At 37.8% G+C, this 20,857-nt stretch overlaps 1 protein-coding gene across 2 annotated transcripts in view; it reads left to right on the top strand.

The window, feature by feature from the left end:
• LOC150075072 (uncharacterized) overlaps nt 1-20,857 on the top strand; it is a 366,189-nt gene that overhangs the window by 303,540 nt on the left and 41,792 nt on the right. For both annotated transcript variants that reach the window (XM_090388223.1, XM_090388222.1), the window contains one exon: nt 3,362-3,547. In XM_090388223.1, the coding sequence (XP_090244349.1) occupies nt 3,362-3,547 (186 nt within the window). The remainder of the gene's footprint in view (nt 1-3,361; nt 3,548-20,857) is intronic.

Here is a 20,857-nt window from a genome sequence, read left to right as displayed (position 1 = left end):
TTAGGGTAGCTAAGAATAGAAACAGGTGCATGTATACCTGCGTGTACACCAATGCTAGGAGTTTGGTAAATAAATTTGATGAATTTGAGGTATTGCTCAAAACATCAAAGGCAGATATTGTTGGGATATCAGAGACGTGGTGTCACACAGATATAAGTAATGCGGAACTGGAATTTGGGGAATACAGTGTGTATAGAAAGGATAGACAGGACAGGAGGGGAGGAGGGGTTATGCTATTAATTAAGAAACACATAAAGTCCAAGGAAGTGAAGCCAGTCGACATCGATGGACAGGGCAGTGTCGAGTCAGTTTGGTGCGACATAAGCATAGGGAAATCAAAATTGAGAGTAGGAGTGTGCTATAGGCCTAATGACTCTGATGAGTATAATAAGATATTGTACAGGGAAATAGAGTGGGCCAGTAAATCTGAGAGTCTTATAATGGGGGACTTTAATTTCCCAGATATTGACTGGAATTTGTGGGTTGGTCACTCGCACACTAGCAAGGCTTTTGTGGATTTATTGGATGATTGTTTTCTACATCAGCATGTTCGTGAGGCAACAAGAGGGAGCAATACTCTTGATCTGATTATCAGTAGTGATTCTTCATGCATTAAGAACCTGCAGATAAATGAACCACTAGGTGGCAGTGATCACAGTGTGTTGAAGTGGGATTTACTCAAGGAGGTAACTACCATCAGAGGTAAAGGGAAGGGTTTTTGTTTTCGTAAAGGCGACTATGATGGTCTGAGACAGTATTTAAATTCTATACAGTGGGACCAACTGATGATGTTACCAACAGCAAACTCAAAATGGGAAGCATTCAAGGAACTAATCTTGGAGGCTACCAGGCTTTACATACCAACTAAGAAATATTGTTCAAGGTTTAGGCCTAAATGGTTGTCAGATGAGCTAATGAGACATGTGGCAGAGAAGAAAAATGCATGGGATACATACAAATTAATGGGTGACATGGAAGCCTATGATAGATATAAGTTGGTCTGTAACCAAGTCACAAAGGAGATTAGGCAGGCAAAGGCAGACTATGAAAAATCCTTGGCAAAGGATGCAAAGAAAAACAGAAAAGAGTTTTTTACATACTTGAACTCGAAAAGGAAAGGGATGAATCAGATTGGTCCACTGGATATTGATGGTTCAACAGTTGAGGATCCTGCTCAGGTGGCTAACAATCTAAACGAGTATTTTGCATCTACATTCACGCATGAGGAGTTATTCAGGAAGGAGAATGATGTAGGTAAAGTAAACATTGGCAGTGAGCTGGATGATTTTGTAATAACTGAGAGGAAAGTGGAGGAGAGATTGTTGAGGATAAACATAAAAAAGGCACCTGGGGTGGATGGGATCTATCCAGTTATATTAAAGGAGGCAGCAAAGGAAGTATGCAAACCCCTAGCCATAATTATGAGAGCTTCTTTGGACTCAGGGGAGGTGCCCATAGACTGGAGATGTGCAAATGTAACCCCAATTCACAAAGGAGGATCAAAGGCTGACACAAGTAATTATAGACCTGTTAGTTTAACTTCTGTTCCAGGTAAATTAATGGAGGCACTGGTTAAAGAAGCACTGCAGGATCATCTAGACAAGAATTCAGTTATAGCTCAGACGCAGCATGGTTTTGTTAAGGGCAGGTCTTGCCTGACCAATTTGATTGGATACTATGATGTAGTCACAAAAGAACTGGATGCAGGGAATAACTTTGATATTATATATTTGGATCTTAGAAAGGCTTTTGATACTGTTGCACATGGAAGACTGCTGCACAAATTGGAGCAGTGTGGCATTGGAGGCAAATTGCTGCTATGGATAAGGGGATGGTTGAGTGGCAGAAGACAGAGAGTGGTAATCAATGGACACTGCTCAACGTGGACTAATGTTATTAGTGGAGTTCCTCAAGGTTCAGTGTTGGGTCCGTTGTTGTTTTCGGTGTTTATGAATGATATTGATGATGGGATATCAAGTTTAATGTCCAAGTTTGCAGATGATACAAAGGTTGGCAGGGTCGTTAAGGACAATACTGACGCTATGCTGCTGCAACAGGATCTGGAAAGGTTGAACAGATGGGCTGAGAGGTGGCAAATGAGGTTTAACATCGACAAATGTAAAGTGCTGCATATGGGGAAACAGTAACCCCAGAGCAACGTATCAACTCTGCGGTACTACACTGACAGTGGTGGAGAATGAAAAGGACCTGGGGGTAATTGTGCAGGCAGATATGAAGTTCTCTGAGCAGTGCAGACGAGCTGCAAGAGTAGCGCATGGTGTCTTGTCAATGATATACAGGAATTTTTCTAGCAGGGATAAGGAGGTGATTATTCCCTTGTATAAGGCAATGGTAAGGCCACATCTTGAGTACTGTATACAGGTCTGGAGGCCTCATTTCAAGAAGGATGTAGAGCTGCTGGAACGGGTACAGAGAAGGGCAACAAGATTAGTAAATGGAACAAAGGGTTGCTCTTACGAAGAAAGGCTTAAGTTTTGCAAATTACAGTGTCTGGAGACTAGGCACCGGCGAGGTGATCTGATAGAGGTGTATAAGGCTTTGAATGGTTTGAGCATGCTCAATGCCAATGGGATTCTTCATCTTTCTCAGAATAATCACCTCAGAGGGCATAAATTCAAATTGAGGAAGGACGGATGTCGGATAGATGTGCGGAAATTTGCCTTTGGCCAGCGGGTGGTTGGTTGGTGGAACCGACTTCCATCACTTGTTGTTGAAGTTGATAGCCTAAACAAATTTAAAGCTCAACTGGACAGGTATTTCGAACGAACGGAGGGGTGAAATGGGAGTGGGTGTTTTTTTTTTTTTTTTTTTTTTGGCTGATGCTGAATAAGCTTGCTTTCTTGCATCATATGCCTCTGCTAATGCTAATGCTAATGCTAATGCTAAATTTAATTATTTTCCACTACTCAGTAGTTTTCATCATAAAAAAATACTGTGTACTGTTAATATCAACTGTATGTTCATTTCCTTCAGAAAGTTTATATGCTGGTTGTAATATTTAAGTCAATAAGTATTTTCCGTTTAAGAAGTATTAAGATTTTGTTACACAAAAGACAAGTTTTATTTAATTTACATGATCTTCCATTCCAATTTGATGGATAATTATTAACATTAGGACCACATTTCTTAGATTAGGTGTCGCAATTTTTTTTTTTTTTTTATGTACTACTTACAAGTATCTTGCTGTTTTTTGAAAGCTGTTTATGCATTGTGAGAGATGTATGAGAGATGATACACTACCAGTTTGTGCATGTTAACTGACCATGGCTTTATTGCATTAAATATTAGCCACTGAATTAATTTTTATTCCAAAATTCTATTTTTATTAATTTTATATCAGGAGATCTACCAGTAAAAACCACAACAGCAGTTTGTGCAAGATCATTGAAGATTACATATCTCAGTGCTCAGTAATGTTACCTCAGGAAGAAAGTGTGTTTCACTTAGTTGAAGAAAATTGGAAGAGAACAAAACTCAGACCAAACCGAACAGCAGAAGAAAAAGGATCACCTCTTGAGGTTTTAAGGTAAGTATACAATTATTTTTGAAATCCCTCACGTCAGTTTTCCAAAATATTGGGAAAGCCCTGGAAAAGAAATTCACTAAGAATTTTCTAAATGAGTTCTCTGCTCATTGAAAATAACTACTGTTTACAAAAGATTAGTCTTTTATGATCATAGTCCTAATTTTTATTTTTATCATTTTAAATTTTGTTAAAAACACTTACTCTCTATAATTATGTGATAGCCAAAATATTATTTATTTGATTTAATGACGAATCAATGGAAATAGTCATACCATTGGTAGCTTTTCTTATCACCGTATTTCATTGATCCATATGTGCAATGTGAAATTTATGGTAAATGTGATACCATGTGCCAGGTGTAAATGACTAAGATTTCATGTGAAGCAGATGTAAATGATTTTTTAAACTACTCAGCTATGTCGTTGATTCATCTCATTTGTGAATTACTACTGCAAAAGATTAATGCATCTGTCGATTATTTTTTTCTAGCATCTGAAAATGTTACCTCAACGAATTTGCTTGAATGTCTACAACTTGGATATTCATTGCGAAACTGGAGACAGACAGCCACAGAACTTAGTTTAGCATGGATTGGTATTTCACAAAGTGTGGAATCGGGTCAGAGGAACCCAGACCATTCACAGATCTCCAGTGGGTGGTAGTAGTAGTAGTAATCGCAAATGATGCAAGAAAGCAAGCTTATATAACATCAGCTGTGGGGAGGCAGTTCGCCCATCCATACCCTTCCAAGAATTTGTCTAGTTCTCTCTTGAATTTATTCCACCCATCCACTTTCACAGCAACAGATGGCAGCCTTTTCCAACAATGACTCACCCCTCTGGCTGAAGGCAAACTTCCTTGCAACCATCCTTCCTCAACTTGAATTTATGCTCCCTTATGTAGTCTCAGCAAGTGGAAGAATACCATTAGCATTCAGCTTACTCAATCCATCTCAATTAGTTCTCTCCGCAGGTGCCTAGCCTAGCCCAACACTACAATTTTCATAACTGAAGCTTTCTAGGTAAGAGCAGCCTTTTGTTCCCTTCACCAATCTGGTTGCCTTTCTCTGCACCCGTTCCAGCAGAACTGCATCTTTCCTAAAGTGAAGCCTCCAGACATGTATACAGTCATGTATACAGTACTCAAGTATACAGTACTCAAGATGCAGCCTAACCATGGCCTTATATAAAGGGAATTTCCTCCTTATCCTTGCATTGACAAATGCAAGACACTGCACATACGTAGCAGTAATCCAAGAGTAACTTATCAAACATGTGGTACTACAAGACATGCTGCCAAGACAGCTCATTGACAAAGCCCAGTGAGCTGTCTTGGCAGCATGTCTTGTAGTACCACATGTTTGATAAGTTACTCTTGGATTACTGCTACGTATGTGCAGTGTCTTGCATTTGTCAATGTTAAACATCGACCTAGTTTCCTGGATTTGTTGCAGTAGCTCACCCTGACAATTGAATTGTCATTAACAACCCTGCCAACCTTTGTATCAGCTGCAAACTTAAGCGTGATATATCTTCATCAGTATTATTGATAGATATTGAAAAAACAACAATGGACACATCACTGAACCCATTGATAACCACTCTGTCTTATTATTATTTTTACCAGCCACATGATGCAAGGAAGCCTGAGGCTTATGCTGCACCAGTTAAAGGGAAAAAAAAAAAAAAAATACCCTGAGAGAGAGACAAAAGTAGAAGGGAATCACCAAGAAAAAGAAGAATGATGATATCCAGCTCAGGACCCTAGTATGCCAAGCCCATACTCACCCGATGTGAGCCCCACCATCCCTTTATTCATATCAGTAACTTACCCTTAATGCCACATTGCTCCAGTTTGTACAGCAGTCTTTTATGTGCAAAAGTATCAAAAGTCTTTCTGAAATCCTAATACGTGATGTTACAATTATCTTTTACGTCCAGTTCCTTGGCTGCTGCATCAAGTAATCTGTCAGATTGGTTAGACAAAACTGCACCTTGACAAGTCCATGTTGCCATTGTAGTATAATTGCTTGCCTGTTCAAATGGTCCTGCATTAATTCTTTAACCAGTGATTCCATTATTTTTCCCCTGGAACAGACATTAAGCTAATGAGGTCTGTAATGACTTGTGTCACCTTTTGATCCCTCTTTATGAATTGGGGTAATATTTGCACATCTCCCGTCCATAGGCACCTCTCCTGAATCCAAAGATGCTCTCATAATTATGGATGGTTTGCTTTTACCTCCTTGGCTGCTTCCCTTATTATAATTGGATAGATTCCATCCACCCTCCCTGATGCCTTTTTATGTCCATCCTCAACAATTTCTCCTCCACTTTCCTTTCAGCATAGAAAGGAAAGTGGAAGAATAATTGTTTTTTTTTGCATTCTTTGCCAAAGACTTCTCATCTACCTTAGCTTGTCCAACCTCTTTTATGACTTGATTACAGACTAATTTATATTGACCATAGGCTTCTGTATCACCTGATAATTTATATATATCCATGCACCTTTCTTCTCTGCCCCATGTTTCTGTCCCATATGAAAAGCCCAGTTTTACAATTGTGAAACTGGGCATAAGGGTGACTACAGAGGTCTGAGACCTCTGTAGTCACCCTTATGAAAGTAAAAGCCTTTCCCTTTACTCTCGACAGTAGTAATGTCTTTAATTAAATTCCACATTGCTGCCACCCAGTGAGTCTTTTATCTGTAGATTCTTAATAAAAAATTCAGAGCTACAGGGCTCAATAACTTCCACGATTTTTTAATATATTAAAAAGTAAGAGATTACCTCAATCTTTTTCGTGGAATGCTTCCAGTCAATTCTCTCTCATGTGGACGAATAAAATAAGATGAAAAAAGTGAAAAAACAAATTAACGAATTCCGTCACTCATAGAGATACGACCAAATCCGATGCACAATGGAATCGAAAGCCGAGAGCCCCAACCCGACCCCGAAACACATCAAACCACTGCAGCAAGACCATGAGTGCGAGAAGACATTGTGTCATAATAAATAGTTAAAACTGGTTTCGATAATAAATAATTAAAATTTAATTAAAAACTATTTAAAATTAAACGGATTAAAAGTTACGATTTGGATGAATACTCAAATTAAACGAAATGCACAGCCTGTTTCCTTTCCTTAAGCAGACATGTTTTTTGGTTGATCACCGTGTTCACAGGATGGGAATATCACAATGTGTTTGTGTGTGTATTTGACTCTGAAATATAGAGAGATAATTTATATTGGTGCATGCGCAAAAAAGACCAGAAATCCGAAATTAGATAAGGCCGTTGCACATTGATAGAATTTTCGTGTAGTTTCATTTCAAGCGTTTCAGCGATCAATAATTTTATGTAATTGTGTTGTATATTTAAAAATTACTGCTTCATCGAATAGGAATACGTGACCATCATCGACCGCATGAAAGGCCAACTCCGACGTGTTTGTGCACGCCGTGCGGATGGAAGCAGCATGTTGCTTGACACATAACTCCAGCGTGCAACGAGTGGAACCCTCGTATGATGAATCACACTGACTACACGAAATCTTGTACACAAGATCATTTACCTGTGCCAAGCAAGAAGCAAGAATTAATGAATTCCCTCACTCATGCATAATAGCCAGGCCCATGCAGAAGCTCCATAATATATTAAAAAATCACAAAATGTGATTTTTTAATATATTATGGAACTTCTGCATGGGCCTGGTTATTATTTTGAATTCAGTATTTCTAAAGAGTTTAAGCTGCCTGTACCATTGTTCAACGTACGGTATGGAAATAAAGTGTGTTTTATTGGTATTATTAATGGGTATCATATTTGCTGTTTTATTTTTAACTGTAACCTGATTTGATTTATAACAGAGTGAGGATAGCCTCTATTTAAAAACCTATCGGTTAGTGTAACAATTTCTTACTTCTTAATATAGTAGTGTAACAATCACTTACTTTTTAATATAGTAGATTCTTAATGCATGAAGAATCACTGTTGATAATAAGAATAAGAATATTGCTTCCTCTTGTTGACTGTTTAACATGCTGCTGTAGAAAACAGTCATTAGGGTGTGTTACTTTTTTGTCTTCCTTGTGGGCTTGTAGAGTGGAGCTTTGTTTTACTAGAAGTAATTCTTGTAATCCTTCAGATTTGCTGTCACTTTCTTCTGTTGCTTGATGAGGTCTATCAGCCCCTTCCTCCTTCTGTGCTATAGTTAGTCTCTTCATGACCGGCTTTGGGTGGTGTTGGCAGACCTTGTGTTTCTTGTAACATCCTCCAGCTGAGTGTTAGTCCGTGTATGATCTCGAAGGAGTATGTTAACACTGAGACTACATAGAGCAGTGATCATTTAATTTGCAGACTGGTGCAAGATCTTATCTTAATTGTCATCATCTGAATCTTTTGTGGATTTCTCCTTCGCGAAATTTACACACGAAATTTCTCCTTTGAACTTTACACACTTTCACCACCATCGTATCCACGCATTAAATGCTTCTTGCAAGCCATTTTTTGAAAGAATGTGAAATGTTTCCAGTGCTCTGTGAGCATTGTTGTTGGATGCAAAACACTTGCCTGTCAAAGCTTTCTTCAGTCATGGAAATGGAAGAAATTACATGGGGCTAATGAATAAGGGGGATGTGACAGAACGTCAGCACCTATGGCAGTGATCACTGGCTGCACAATATTAGCCACATGGTGTCTGACATTGTCTTTATGGTGAAACACTTCACACCAGTCTTTGAGTTTTCTCAGAAATGGCATGGTGAAGTTTGACTCTGAGAAGCTCAGAGTATGCTTCCGTATTCATCGTTTTTCCATGATGCACGAAATGTGTAACAAGAATGCCTTTTATGTCAAGAAATACAAGAACCATTTGTTTTGTCAGCTGAATGAGAAGCCTGAAATTTATTAGATCTTGGTGAATCAGAATGCTTCCACTTGCCCGACTGTTGTTTTATCTCTGGATTATAATGAAACATCCAAGTTTCATCAGAAGTCACTATTTGATTTAAGAAGTTTTGACTCTGGAGTCAAATTGTGTGGAATCCAGTGGGCACAGGTTTGCAACATTTTCAGGTGACCTTTCACAATAATGTGAGCACTACTGTGTAAAACGGACATTCTAACATCTAATTCATGAAGTGTAATTCGCCTGACTTCATCCAAGATTTCCTGGACTTTTGCGATTTGCTCAGGAGTTGTTTGCGAGGAATGCTGACCAGGTCTTGGGTCATCTGCAGCAGACTCAGTGCCTTCACTGAATTGCACCATTTAAATATAGTTGTCCTACCAAGACCCTCAGTTTTTGTACCAGTAGTTGTGGTCATTATCTATTCCTTGGGTTCACCAGTTGTGGGAGTTCCTGATTGACTGCTTTACTTCTTCCTTCTGAATTTTCCACTCTCCCATCTCTTGTATGTCCTTGGTTTTCTTAAGTTCTGGTTCTATCCATGGGGGGGGCTTGGTTGTTATGTCTTACTTCCCTGCTCCATATGTTGCCCCATAACTCCTCAATCATCTTTTGCTCGGGTGGTCCGTTTCCTTCTTTCCCGTCTTGTCCGAGTCTCCTCATCGAAGATTTTGTTGTTTATTTTCCTCTGGGCGCTCTCTTTGTATCAGCATAGTCTCTTGCTGAGTGAAATGTTCTGCTTCAGTGTCTCTCTTGAGGATGCTGTTCACTTTTCCATCAATTTCTTACTCCTATTACCCCATTGGTACTGGGGCAATTGACCTATCTTGATTCTTAATTCTTCTATCTTCTGCTGAAGTCTTCTTTCCCAAGCTGGCATTTCTTTCTGTTTTCAGTTCTTCTGCTGGTCTCTCATTTCTTTTCCATTAATCCTAGTGGCCGCTATGGCAGTGCAGTATAAGGCTGTGCAGATGGCCTCCAGCACTGCACCATTGTTGTCGAGGTAATGTGATATTATTTGCTGATTGAGGTGGTCTCTGACTCTCCACAGGGTTCTATTGGGCTTCTGCTTCAATATCATGTAAGTCTTTGTGGGGTCCATTTCTTTGAATTCTGTTAGGGCCTTCTTCCACTCATCTTTTATTCTGGATATCATGACCTTGAGTCTTTCTGCTTCGGCTGCTCTGGGTTGTATTTCTTCTTGCTCTTCCTCCTCTGGTTTGGTGGTAGTATGTTCTTCCTCCTATGGTTCCATATTGACCATATTCTTTGTCTTTGTAGTTGATCGCCCACGTCTTGTTTGATATTTTCCAAGATTGCAGGAGCTATCAGGTTCTTCATGATGATGGTCCTTCTCTGGTCCCCTATTTGCTATTCAGTGAACTGAATATCCAGTCTCTAGCTTCGTTATTTCGTAGTATGCTTGCAAGATATGCATATTCATTTCGATGCTCCACTTCATGCATTTGCATTTTCTTCCTTCATGGGTGGTCATTTGCACAGGAAGCACTTCCATTTGGCAGGGCTCGATGGTCTTGCCTTTATTTGTATTATTATTATTATTGTTGTTGTTGCTCTTATATTATTTCTCCCTGATTGGGAGATTCCACTCCATGAAGGGTACTGCTACCCTTCATGGAGTGGGTGTAATATCTGGTGTTACTGTCGGTGGAGGAAATCTCTGACTATCCTACAGGTGTTCAGGATTGTGACTCTCTGGAGTTCCTTGTAGGTGTTCTCTGGGAGATCTATTGCTGCTAGGCTGCTATGTAGAGTCTTTGGTACCATACCGGTTGTTGACACTATGATTGGGATGGTTGATACTTCTTGCACATGCCACATCTCCTTGATCTTATGTCTCACGTTCGTGTACTTCCTAATTTTTTCCTAATGGGTTTTCTGGACATTGCTAGTGTTGGGCACTGCTATGTCAATCAGGTAGGTAGCCTTTTCCATCTTGTCCACAAGGGTTATGTCTGGTCTGTTGTGTGGGATGGTCTTATCTGTTATTATGACGCGGTCCCAGTACAGCTTGTGGATTCGGGTCTCTAGTACTGCCTAGGGTTCATACTTGTAGTATGGTACACTTTCTTTGGTCAACTGGTATTTCCTCACTAGCTTCCGATGTATTATCCTCGCTATCTAGTCGTGTCTATGAGTGTACTCAGTCTGGGTTATCACCTTGCACCCCACGGTGATGTGTTGAATCGTTTCTAACGCCAGGTGGCATCGTCATGTGTCATCTGACATTCCGGGCTCCTTTGCGATGTATTTTCTATAGTTTCTAGTGTTGATTACCTGGTCTTGGATGGCTAGCATGAATTCTTCAGTCTCGGGGAAAAGCGTCCCGCTTGTCAGCCATGCATTGGAAGCAATGTTAACGATGTGATCTTGATGGAGGTCATTGTAGTGTCTGCCATGGAGTGTCTTCCTTGCCCATCTTTCTAACTTTATTTCTTGTATCGTTTGGGCGGGAAGGGTTTCCTCGCTTAGGTTGAGTGGGGTATACCACTTATCTATCTTCCTTATGGCCTGGTGGAGTGGTGCTATTATTATTATTATTATTATTATTAGTAGTAGTATACTGTGGAAAAAAGCAAGCTTATAAAGAATCAGCAAAAAAAAAAAAGAAAAAAACCTCTTTCACATCACTGTCTATCTCCTCGAATAATTTGTTGCTAAGATAGATGGATAGATCGATTTTGGATAGATGTGCAAAGGTTTTCCTTTGCACATCTATCCAAAAACCACCCTTCATAAATTTGTATTTATGCCTCTTCATGTGTGTAGTCTAAGCAAGAGAAAGGATGTTTCAGATCATCTTGCAGGTGCCTGCCAGATGCTTTACTTCTGTGTTACCACCACTGTGTTACCTTGACCAATCTTGTCCTTTTTTGCATCCATTCCATCAGATCTACATCATTCCTAAAATGAGGCCTCCAGAACTGTATACAGTACTCAAGGTGCTGCATAATAATTGCCTTGTTCAATGGGATAATAACCTTCTTATCCCTGCTAGCTATGTTCCTGTGCCTTATTGACAAAACCCTGTGAACTACCATGTAAACCTGTTTGCATTGCTCAGAGAACTGCACAATTACCCACACATAGTGAGTGTAGTGTCACACAATTGATACTTTTATCTGGATTACTGCTGTTCATATTCAGTACTTTGTATGTTTCAGTGTTAAACTTCAACTAAACATCTGCCATAGGCAGATATGGAATTTAATTAGTAGTCACCCTTTCTAACAAAAAATCCTCTTTTACTTTTGGCAGTTGTATTGGGAGTACAGGCACTCACCGACTTATGTAATACAGGTAGTTCTCGCTTTACGAGTTCTCGGTTTTACGAGTTTTTTTCCCAAGTATCAACAAATTCGAAAATATGAACATTAATTGCAAAAAATTAATGTTAAACATTCATAAATACCGCGTTCAAAACCATGTGCATAGCTATACAATACGGTGTACCCCGCTTTATGATATTAATCAGTTTCAGAGACACTATCGTATCATTAAAATATCGTAATGTAAACCCAATAACACATTGTGTTTTGGTAATTTGTTTAAAGATCTTGGAAGTTGAAATTTTCGCTGTATAACTAAGCTACCATATTTCCCCATGTATAAGACGCACCTTTTTTCGAAAAATTTGGGGTCTAAAAACTGGGTGAGTCTTATACAGTGGTTGTAGATTTTTTTTAACTTGCATTTCCCACTTTTTCGTGTTTGTTGTCTTTGCGCTGATTGTTTTGCACTTGTTACCGGTATACAGTCAGTCCTCGTATAACACGTGTTTACATTACACGAATTCGATCATGCACGATTTATAAATAGGGGAACAATATCTTATATAACACGAACCGAATTCGCTTATGCACGATTCGCCTTTGTGTTCACAAGAAATGGCAGTCGAACGCGGAATCACCCCAACTGAATGCAACATGATACAAATGAAGAGGAGATTCTGAAAATGTATTTATGTGTTTTATATCAGTGAAGGGGAAACACATTTCACCATAATAACGTAACAACCAACACAATTCCCGTTATCGGTATAATCGCAAATGCAATTAGATCGAGTTTACTACCAGTATATAACAGATTCCACTAGCAGAAACGCAACTGGAAATTGTTTTTATTGTTTTATGGTGGTAACTCCCAGAAATGTGCTTTAGTAAAATGTGAGGTGTTAATAGTGTATCTCTGCCTTTACGGTGTTGTTTATTCAGTTGCTACACATGCGCAGCTTTGTTTATGTGTATCAAGCGTGCCTCCTTGTTTTGTAATTGTGCTTTATTCCCTAAAAATGAGTAAAATTCGTAAAAGGTGTGAAAAAAAAGCATTCTGGTGAAGACACTGCAGATTCAGAGAGGAAAAAAAAAAAGCAATATCGATAAAGAGGCCGACTGGGTCAAAAATTCTTACCTGGGAAAATTTATAGTGGCCTCATACTATGGTTTATGGCCAAAACCACACCGGCCTCCGGCCCACCGGGGTTTCCCCAGTAAGGCTTATGGCCAGTCCGCCACTGTCAATAGTGAAAAAATATGAAACTGTGAAATGCTTTGAGCAAAATGAAAGACCATGTGATATTGCACGTGCTACAGACCTAAATGAGGCAACGCCGAGAATTATAAAGAATGCAGAGAAAATAAAAACAACTTTCATTGCAGGAACAACTCAAAGTGTAATTAAAATCCATTAGATTAAGACAAAGAATTGGAAGAGATGCAACGGCTGTCAACTGTTTGGATAGAAAATCAAACAGAAAACAAGTTTGCTTACGATAGAAGCAAAAGCATTAGCAATATTTTATTTCGTAATAAAATACTTACGTATTTTATTACGATTATTTATTGTGTGTTTGGTAATGTTTTGGTTACAAATGTGTGTTCAAGCTTGGGTGTTCGGCACCAACCCCTATTTTTCCAATAGGGCCTGTTGTTTATATTGCACTATTTTGCATTGCACGAGGTTTCTAGGAACACAACTATCGTGCTATATGAAGACTAACTGTATTAGGTTACTTTTTGCCACATTCTGCCCAGAAATGGCTCAGAAAAGATTTTTGTACAGTGCTGAATTCAAGTTAAAAGTGATCCAGTTTGCAAAAGTGAATGGAAATCGTGCTGCTGAACGTAAGTTTGTTCCTCCTCCAACTGAGAAAACAATCGGAGACTGGCTACGGGAAGAAGAAACCCTACTGAAAACGCCATGGCAGAAGAAAGCCATGAGAGGCAAGTCAGCAAAATGGCCTGATTTAGAGAGGGGAATTGAAGATATGGATTGAGGAGCAAAGGGCAATTGGAATTCCTGTGTCCACAAAGATGGTTCAGTGAAACAAGAAGAATTGCTGATGAAAAAGAAGTTACTGATTTCAAAGGAGGACACAATTGGTGCTTCAGGTTCATGAAACGGAATGGACAAGCATGCGTACACACACCAGACTTGCCCAAAAGATGCCTGAAAGCTATGAGCAGAAGGCCCTTGAATTTCATCGTTTTTTCATTCAATGTCGGAAGACACATCAGTTTGAGTTGGGACAGATTGCAAATATGGACGAAGTCCTCCTTCAATTTGATGTCCCAAGTAACAGAACTGTTGATAAGAAGGGGGTGAAAATTGTAACTGTGAAGACAAGTGGACATGAAAAGAGCCATTATACAGTTGTTCTAGCTTGTTGTGCTGATGGAACCAAGCTGCCTCCTATGCTGATTTTCAAATGCAAAACAATGCCAAAAGAAGACATTCCTCGAGGAGTGATTGTCCACGTTCTTGACAAGGGTTGGATGGATCAGGATGGGATGAAGATCTGGTTTGAGAAAGTTTGGAGCAGGAGACCAGGTGGGCTCTTACACAAACCTGCCCTATTGGTGCTTGATCAGTTTAGGGCACACGTAACAAAAAACACAAAGAAGATTGCTGCAGTGCAAAAAACAAAACTAGTCATCATACCTGGAGGCTTGACATCCCAGCTCTAACTACTTGATGTCAGCATTAACAAACCCTTCAAAGCTGCCACGAGAGACGAATGGACACCAGCAGGAAGAGTGAAGAAACCAACTATAGGAGAAGTTTGTACCTGGGTGAAAAGATTCTGGTATAATATTAAGATTGAGATCGTTGTCAAGTCATTTAAGAGTGGCATTTCAAATGCCATAGATGGAACTGAAGACGAGGCAATATATGAAGACAGTGATTCGTCATCAGACACAGATGAGGAGGAGCTAATGGATGGGAGTCTTGACAGTAATGAGGAGTTGTATGAATTTTATGATGAATAAAACTTGAGTTCAATAAGATTATGTAATACATTTTTTTTTTCAAATTTCTGGCCCCAAAATTAAGGTGCGTCTTATACATGGGGAAATATGGTAATTATCTCTCTAAAATGTCAATTTTAAGATCACAAGCATGACCTTAAGGCCATATAAAAGGTATGAGTGTGGTTTGTAAATTGTATTAGTTACCAATTCAAATCATTAAAATCGTTATCATATGCTCCGTTATAAGAATCAATTTTAAATGCCTTTGTGATATTTTTCTAAAGCACATTTCTGGCGGTCCTGACCATAAAACAATAAACACAATTTGCACTTTCCAGTTTATTGGACTTTTCTGTTACTGCAAGCAATTATAAATGGGTTGTAAACTCGATCTTGCATTTGCAAAAATACCGATAGATGGAATTGTGTGGTTTTTTACATTATTATGGTGAAATGTATTTCCCCTTTACTGAAATCTTCAGTTGTATAAAAAACATAAATAAATTTTCAGATTCTTCTCTTCATTCTTTTTTTTTTTTAAGCTTCTTAAACCTGTTACACCACGCAAATCGTGTTAACTGCAATTTGTGTATGCCATTAAAAAATGCTTATGCATGCAATCATGAAATTTATAATTAAAAGAGAAGATTAACTTGGAAACAAATACCTCTTGAAACATTTCTGAAGAAAACTTCCACAATGAGTGCCGAGCCAATAATGAGTGATCAACGAGTGTGCATTTAGTCGATGATGAAGAATAAACATTCTTTAACATTTGTAAGTTGTAAATAATTTCTCTATTATTATAATTTGCATGATTTTACAGGCTACATTTTCATTTCTTTCGATAAATCTATCATTGCTTAAACATAAACTAATTAGCTAACTAATTTAATCATTGAGAATGTAACCCCTATTTTTAATCTCATGTCTATGGGAAATAAATTCCTGCTTTACGAGTTTTTGCATTACGAGTGCACACTAAGAATGAATTAACTCGTAAAGTTGAGAACTACCTGTACTTGACTTCCATAAATTTTTGCCAGCTGGTGTAAACTTAAAAAAAATTGTGGAAATGTATTTTGTATCCTCTAGGAATAAATGGAGGTATTGTGAAAACATCACAATGTGAACCCAATAACACATTTTTTTTTTTTTTTTTTGGCAATTCATTCCAAACCTTGGAAATTGAAAATTTTGCTATATAACTAAGCTATTTATCTCTTAAAAGGTTATTTTTGTAATGGAAATTGCCTACACTTTAATTGTTATCATATGTTCCATTATAAGAATCAATTTTGAACAGCTTTGTACTGATATTTTTCTAAAGAACATTTCTGGAGGTCACAACTATGAAACAATAAAAACAATTTGCACTTTCCAGTTTATTGGGCTTTTCTGTTAGTGCATCTAATTATAAACGGGTAGTAAACATGATCTTATTGCATTTGCAATAATCCCGATAACTGGAATTGTGTGGGTTTTTACGTTATTATGGTGAAATGTGTTTCTCCTTCACTGAAATCTTCAATCATATAAGAAACATAAATAAATTTTCAGAATTTTCTCTTCATTCCTATTTACTGATTACGATGATGAATGGAAAGCGACCAATGGAAAGTGAAAGTGGTAGCAGTGCTAGGAAACCAAACAAAATTGATTTAGAAATGAAGATGAAAATGATTAAGAAGTAAGAAGCAGGGCAAAGTTTGTCATCTATTGTATGGGAATTAAGTCTCACTGCTTCAACAGTGAATGCTATTTCAAACGACAGTGCACATGTAAAAGAACATATTAAAGCAGCAACACATTTAAGATCAAAAGTGATCACAAAACAGCGTTCAGGTGCTATATAGAAGATGGAGAAGCTATTAATAATATGAATTGAAAATCAGATTCAGAAGCGAGTGCTTCCTGAGTCTAATGACCATTCAAGCAACAGCAACAAGTATTCATGAAGATATTAAGGAGGCACATCCATAGCCAGGTGGGCAGGAGCAGCAGTGCGTAGCACATGCTTCTTGATTAGACCGGGGTTCGAGCCCGTGATCCCACCAAATACAGAGGATGCGGAAAGGTCAGAGAATGACCACTACATATCCCCGGAGCAATATGGTCTTAGTTGCTAAAGCTCCTAAAGAAAAAGAAAGAAAGAAAAAAAAAGATATTAGGATAAGTATGGCGAACCCGAAAAGTCAAGTTCATGGCAAGCAGTGGGTGGTTTAATAGGTCCAAGCATCGCACTGGTTTTTCCACAACGTTAAAGTATGCAGTGAAGTTGACAGTGCCGATTCTGTAGCAGCAGAGAAATTTTGTGATGCATTGGGAAAAAAAAAACCCTTCTAAATTTCCACAGCCCTTAACCTCTGCAGCGGCATACTTATCAGCCGGAAATGTTGATTCTGGCAACGATGCTCGAAAGGTAAAACCTGCCTGTCCCCTCCCTTTTTTTGTAATTTTGTAATTGCACACTTGGATATTTTTCCTACTCATGAGATAAAAAATTGAATAAATAATTCTATTTACATGTTCATCGAACATTTCATTTTTGTTTCAATCAAATTCAGCAAACATTGTTGCTAGTGCTGCGTAAGCCTTTAGGGAAACTCTGACTTATGTAAAATTCGACTTACGCAGAATTCAACTGTTACATAAGTCGGGGAGTGTCTGTATTAACAATGTAATACATTTTTACACAATAAAATTCATTTGATAACAATAGTCACTGTGCTTTAATTAGTGCTATTCACATCTGATTAATTTAATAGAATGAAATAAGAGTTTAAAACCAAAATATAAAGAATTTAAACCTTTAACTTATTGAATACTTTACTGTTAATATAATAACAGGAATAGATTATGTACCTAAATATCATATGTTTTTTTTAGATTCTATGTTCCTCTACCTGTTAGATGGTGCTCAGAATGCCACCTGTCTATAACATGTATGTTGGGATCTGCTCCTGATGTAATGTTACTACTTCACTTATACTATCACAATTTATGGGTTCGAAAAATGTTCTTCAGATGGCACTTAGAAATTTTTATGAAATTGAATTATTTTTATTTACTGATGTTTATATTCAGTATTACTCCGATTGTTTTATAGATTTCATTGTTTTGTTAAAAAAAAAATTAGAGGCAAATTGTTAATTTTAGAAATTAGGAACAATTCAAATTTAGAGATGCTGGATGTCTTCAATATTTTTGTTTAGGAAAGGCACTCATTGCATAATTAATTAATTTTGAAGGGTGCTGAAGGTTGTTTTAAAGGCAAATGATAATTATTTACAGTGTTGGCAAAAGCTCTCTCTCGCTTTCTGTTCTCCTTGACAGTGGTTTTTACCACTTGTTACTCATTTGGAGAGGTCTGGGTTCGAATCCCATTGTTAATTAAAGGAATTTCTGAATTCCTCTTCAATTGAGGCTAGTCAATAGTTTGCTGGTATCAGGTGGAAGGATTAGGGATCCCCCCAACACACACACACACACACACACACACACACACACACACACACACGGCTATTGTATCGATAGGCAAACAAGGCAATTGCCTAGGGCCCATAATATCATGGGCTCTGGTCCCCTCAAATCATAAAACAATTAAAAAAACACAAAATTCTACCAAGTGCCCTCTGCCACTGTGAGAACCTTAAAACTACAGATAAGGAGACAGCAACTGTTCCTCCTCAGTGATTATGGCTGCACAAAACGCCTTCTGGAAACCTTCAGTGTTACCTTTCGTATTCATTCAGCATAATTTTGCTCTAGCCATCAGTAAGTCCACTGAAGTCTAGATAAGTGCACAAACCAAGTTATTGATACTTGCATGTGAATGCTTGTATACACCAGTGGCATTATCTGACTTTAGCCCAGGGATCCGAAATTTTTCCTACCTACGACCCAAAAATTATACACGACAATCACATATGACTCCATATATTGGTGCCATGACTTCACAAAATGATACTAAACCTTATCCATTTATCATTTTTATTATTATTAAAACAAAAACATTAATTAAATGTCATTTTATAATAAAAATTTTTACAGGGGCCCCAAAAATACTTTTGCCTAGGGTCTCCATATCGTCAAGTTAGGCTCTGCCCCACAAGTTATTATATGAGGTACTTACATATCAGCATATTTTCAAAATATAAGAGCTTCATCTGATCATCTTCCTACTTTAAGTAATATTGTTCAAATATAAGATAGATTATCATACCTTTTTCTAGGAAATTTCTTCACCCAATGCTCATATCAAACGATCTGGTTAATGTAATATAATATAAAAGATCTAAGTTTATAATGCGAAAATATCCTATTAGCATTAGTAGAGGCATTTGATGCAAGAAAGCAAGCTTATGCAGCATCAGCCAAAAAAAAAACCACTTCCACTTCACCCCTCTGTTCGTTCAAAATACCTGTCCAGCTGAGCCTTAAACTTATTTAGGCTATCAACTTCCACGACAAGGGATGGAAGTCTGTTCCACCAACCAACCACCCGCTGGCTAAAGGCAAATTTCCGCACGTCTATCCTACATCTGTCTTTCCTCAATTTGAATTGAGGAAAGACAGATGTAGGATAGACGTCTGTCTTTCCTCAATTTGAATTTATGCCCTCTCAGGTGATTATCCTGAGTGAGAGGAAGAATCACATCAGCATTGAGCATGCTCAAACCATTCAACACCTTATACACCTCTATCAGATCACCTTGCTGGTGCCTAGTCTCCAGACACTGTAATCCTTATTAAAAGATTGTAAAATTATGCGGTTTTTTATAAAACTAATCTTGTCTTCAATTCCCATTTTCTACTTACTGCTACCAAGAAAGAGCAAAGAGCAGCTGATGCACACCAATCTACCCCAAACTAAACCTAATGGCAATGATGCACTAGAAACAGAAGACAATTATCAAACTATATTAAAATATTTTAGACTGGACTTCTTTATACACGATGAGGTATTTCGGTTATGAACCCTGCTCGCTAAAAGTAAAGTGATAATATAAACAATATCCACTCTCTTATACTTTAAAATTAGTGCACCACGACAAGATTATTTTCGTTAACCAATGTGAATCGTGCTATTCACACATGCATGTAAAGGTCCACGAGTCCAAAATAATGTATGGTCTCTGCACATTTATAGAATTACAGTTTAGTTTCATTTCACGTGTTTCAGCTATTAACAGTTTTATGTATACATTTGGTATGTTAATTATTTTAGCCTTGTTAAAAAGAAAAACATGGTTCTCCTGGATGGTGTGAAAGGAAAGTTCAGATGCACCTGTCCTCTTTGCCCTCACAGATGCCTGGTGTTGTTGTAAATACATCGAAAGATAATTTTGGGTAGAACCGATGTAAAAGGAGTTGCATTCCCACAATAGACTATATTGGTCCACTCCATCCTAGAGACAGGTTGGTTTCCTCACCCTCAATATCGTTTACTTGCCAGTTGTGCAACTATTTTGAATTCTGTATTTTTTAAAATGTTAATAAACTGTTTACCATTGTTGTACATAAGGAACTTTAATAAAATATTTATGTGTAGTGTTCTTACTAAGCAAAACCGATTTGGATTTTCGTTTTGTCTGTCACCGAATGTTCCTAATTATACTTAGTGTGTATCTCCTGTTTAAAAATCTTGTTGTAAGTTCCCTGAGTTCGTCATTGAGAGTTTCCTGTATAGAACTATATCTGTACACATTATAAAATTGGTTAAAAATGATACTCCTTTTATACATAAAAGGGTGGTAGCTTGAATAATGCAAAAATTTCCTCACCAGAAATTTTACTGTATTAGTAGGTTTACGGTATATTTTAAAATGTATGTCATCATTGACCCTTGTTAATGTAAAGTTAAGAAAATTTATAGAGTTCTCACTTGGTTTTTCCTTTTCCAAAGTGAATTTAAGTCTTGTGTGTGTATATTATTAAAAGAACTCATAAGATTATTCAGTTGTCTTCATGTGAAATAACAAGGATATCATTTAAGTACCTACCATAAAATGTTAACCTGGGAATATGCAGATTTAAGCGTAATTTCTCAATAGAGTTAAGATAAATTTCAGCTACTAAACCACTCAGGCTAAGTCCCATTGGCAGGCCAAAATTGAAAGAATTGAAGAC

This window comes from Mastigoproctus giganteus, chromosome 14 (genome assembly GCF_048544385.1).
Source record: "Mastigoproctus giganteus isolate SK-2022 chromosome 14, ASM4854438v1, whole genome shotgun sequence".
Taxonomy (NCBI): domain Eukaryota; kingdom Metazoa; phylum Arthropoda; class Arachnida; order Uropygi; family Thelyphonidae; genus Mastigoproctus; species Mastigoproctus giganteus.
Note: the sequence above shows the minus strand (reverse complement) of the source record. Positions and strands in the feature narration are given on the sequence as shown.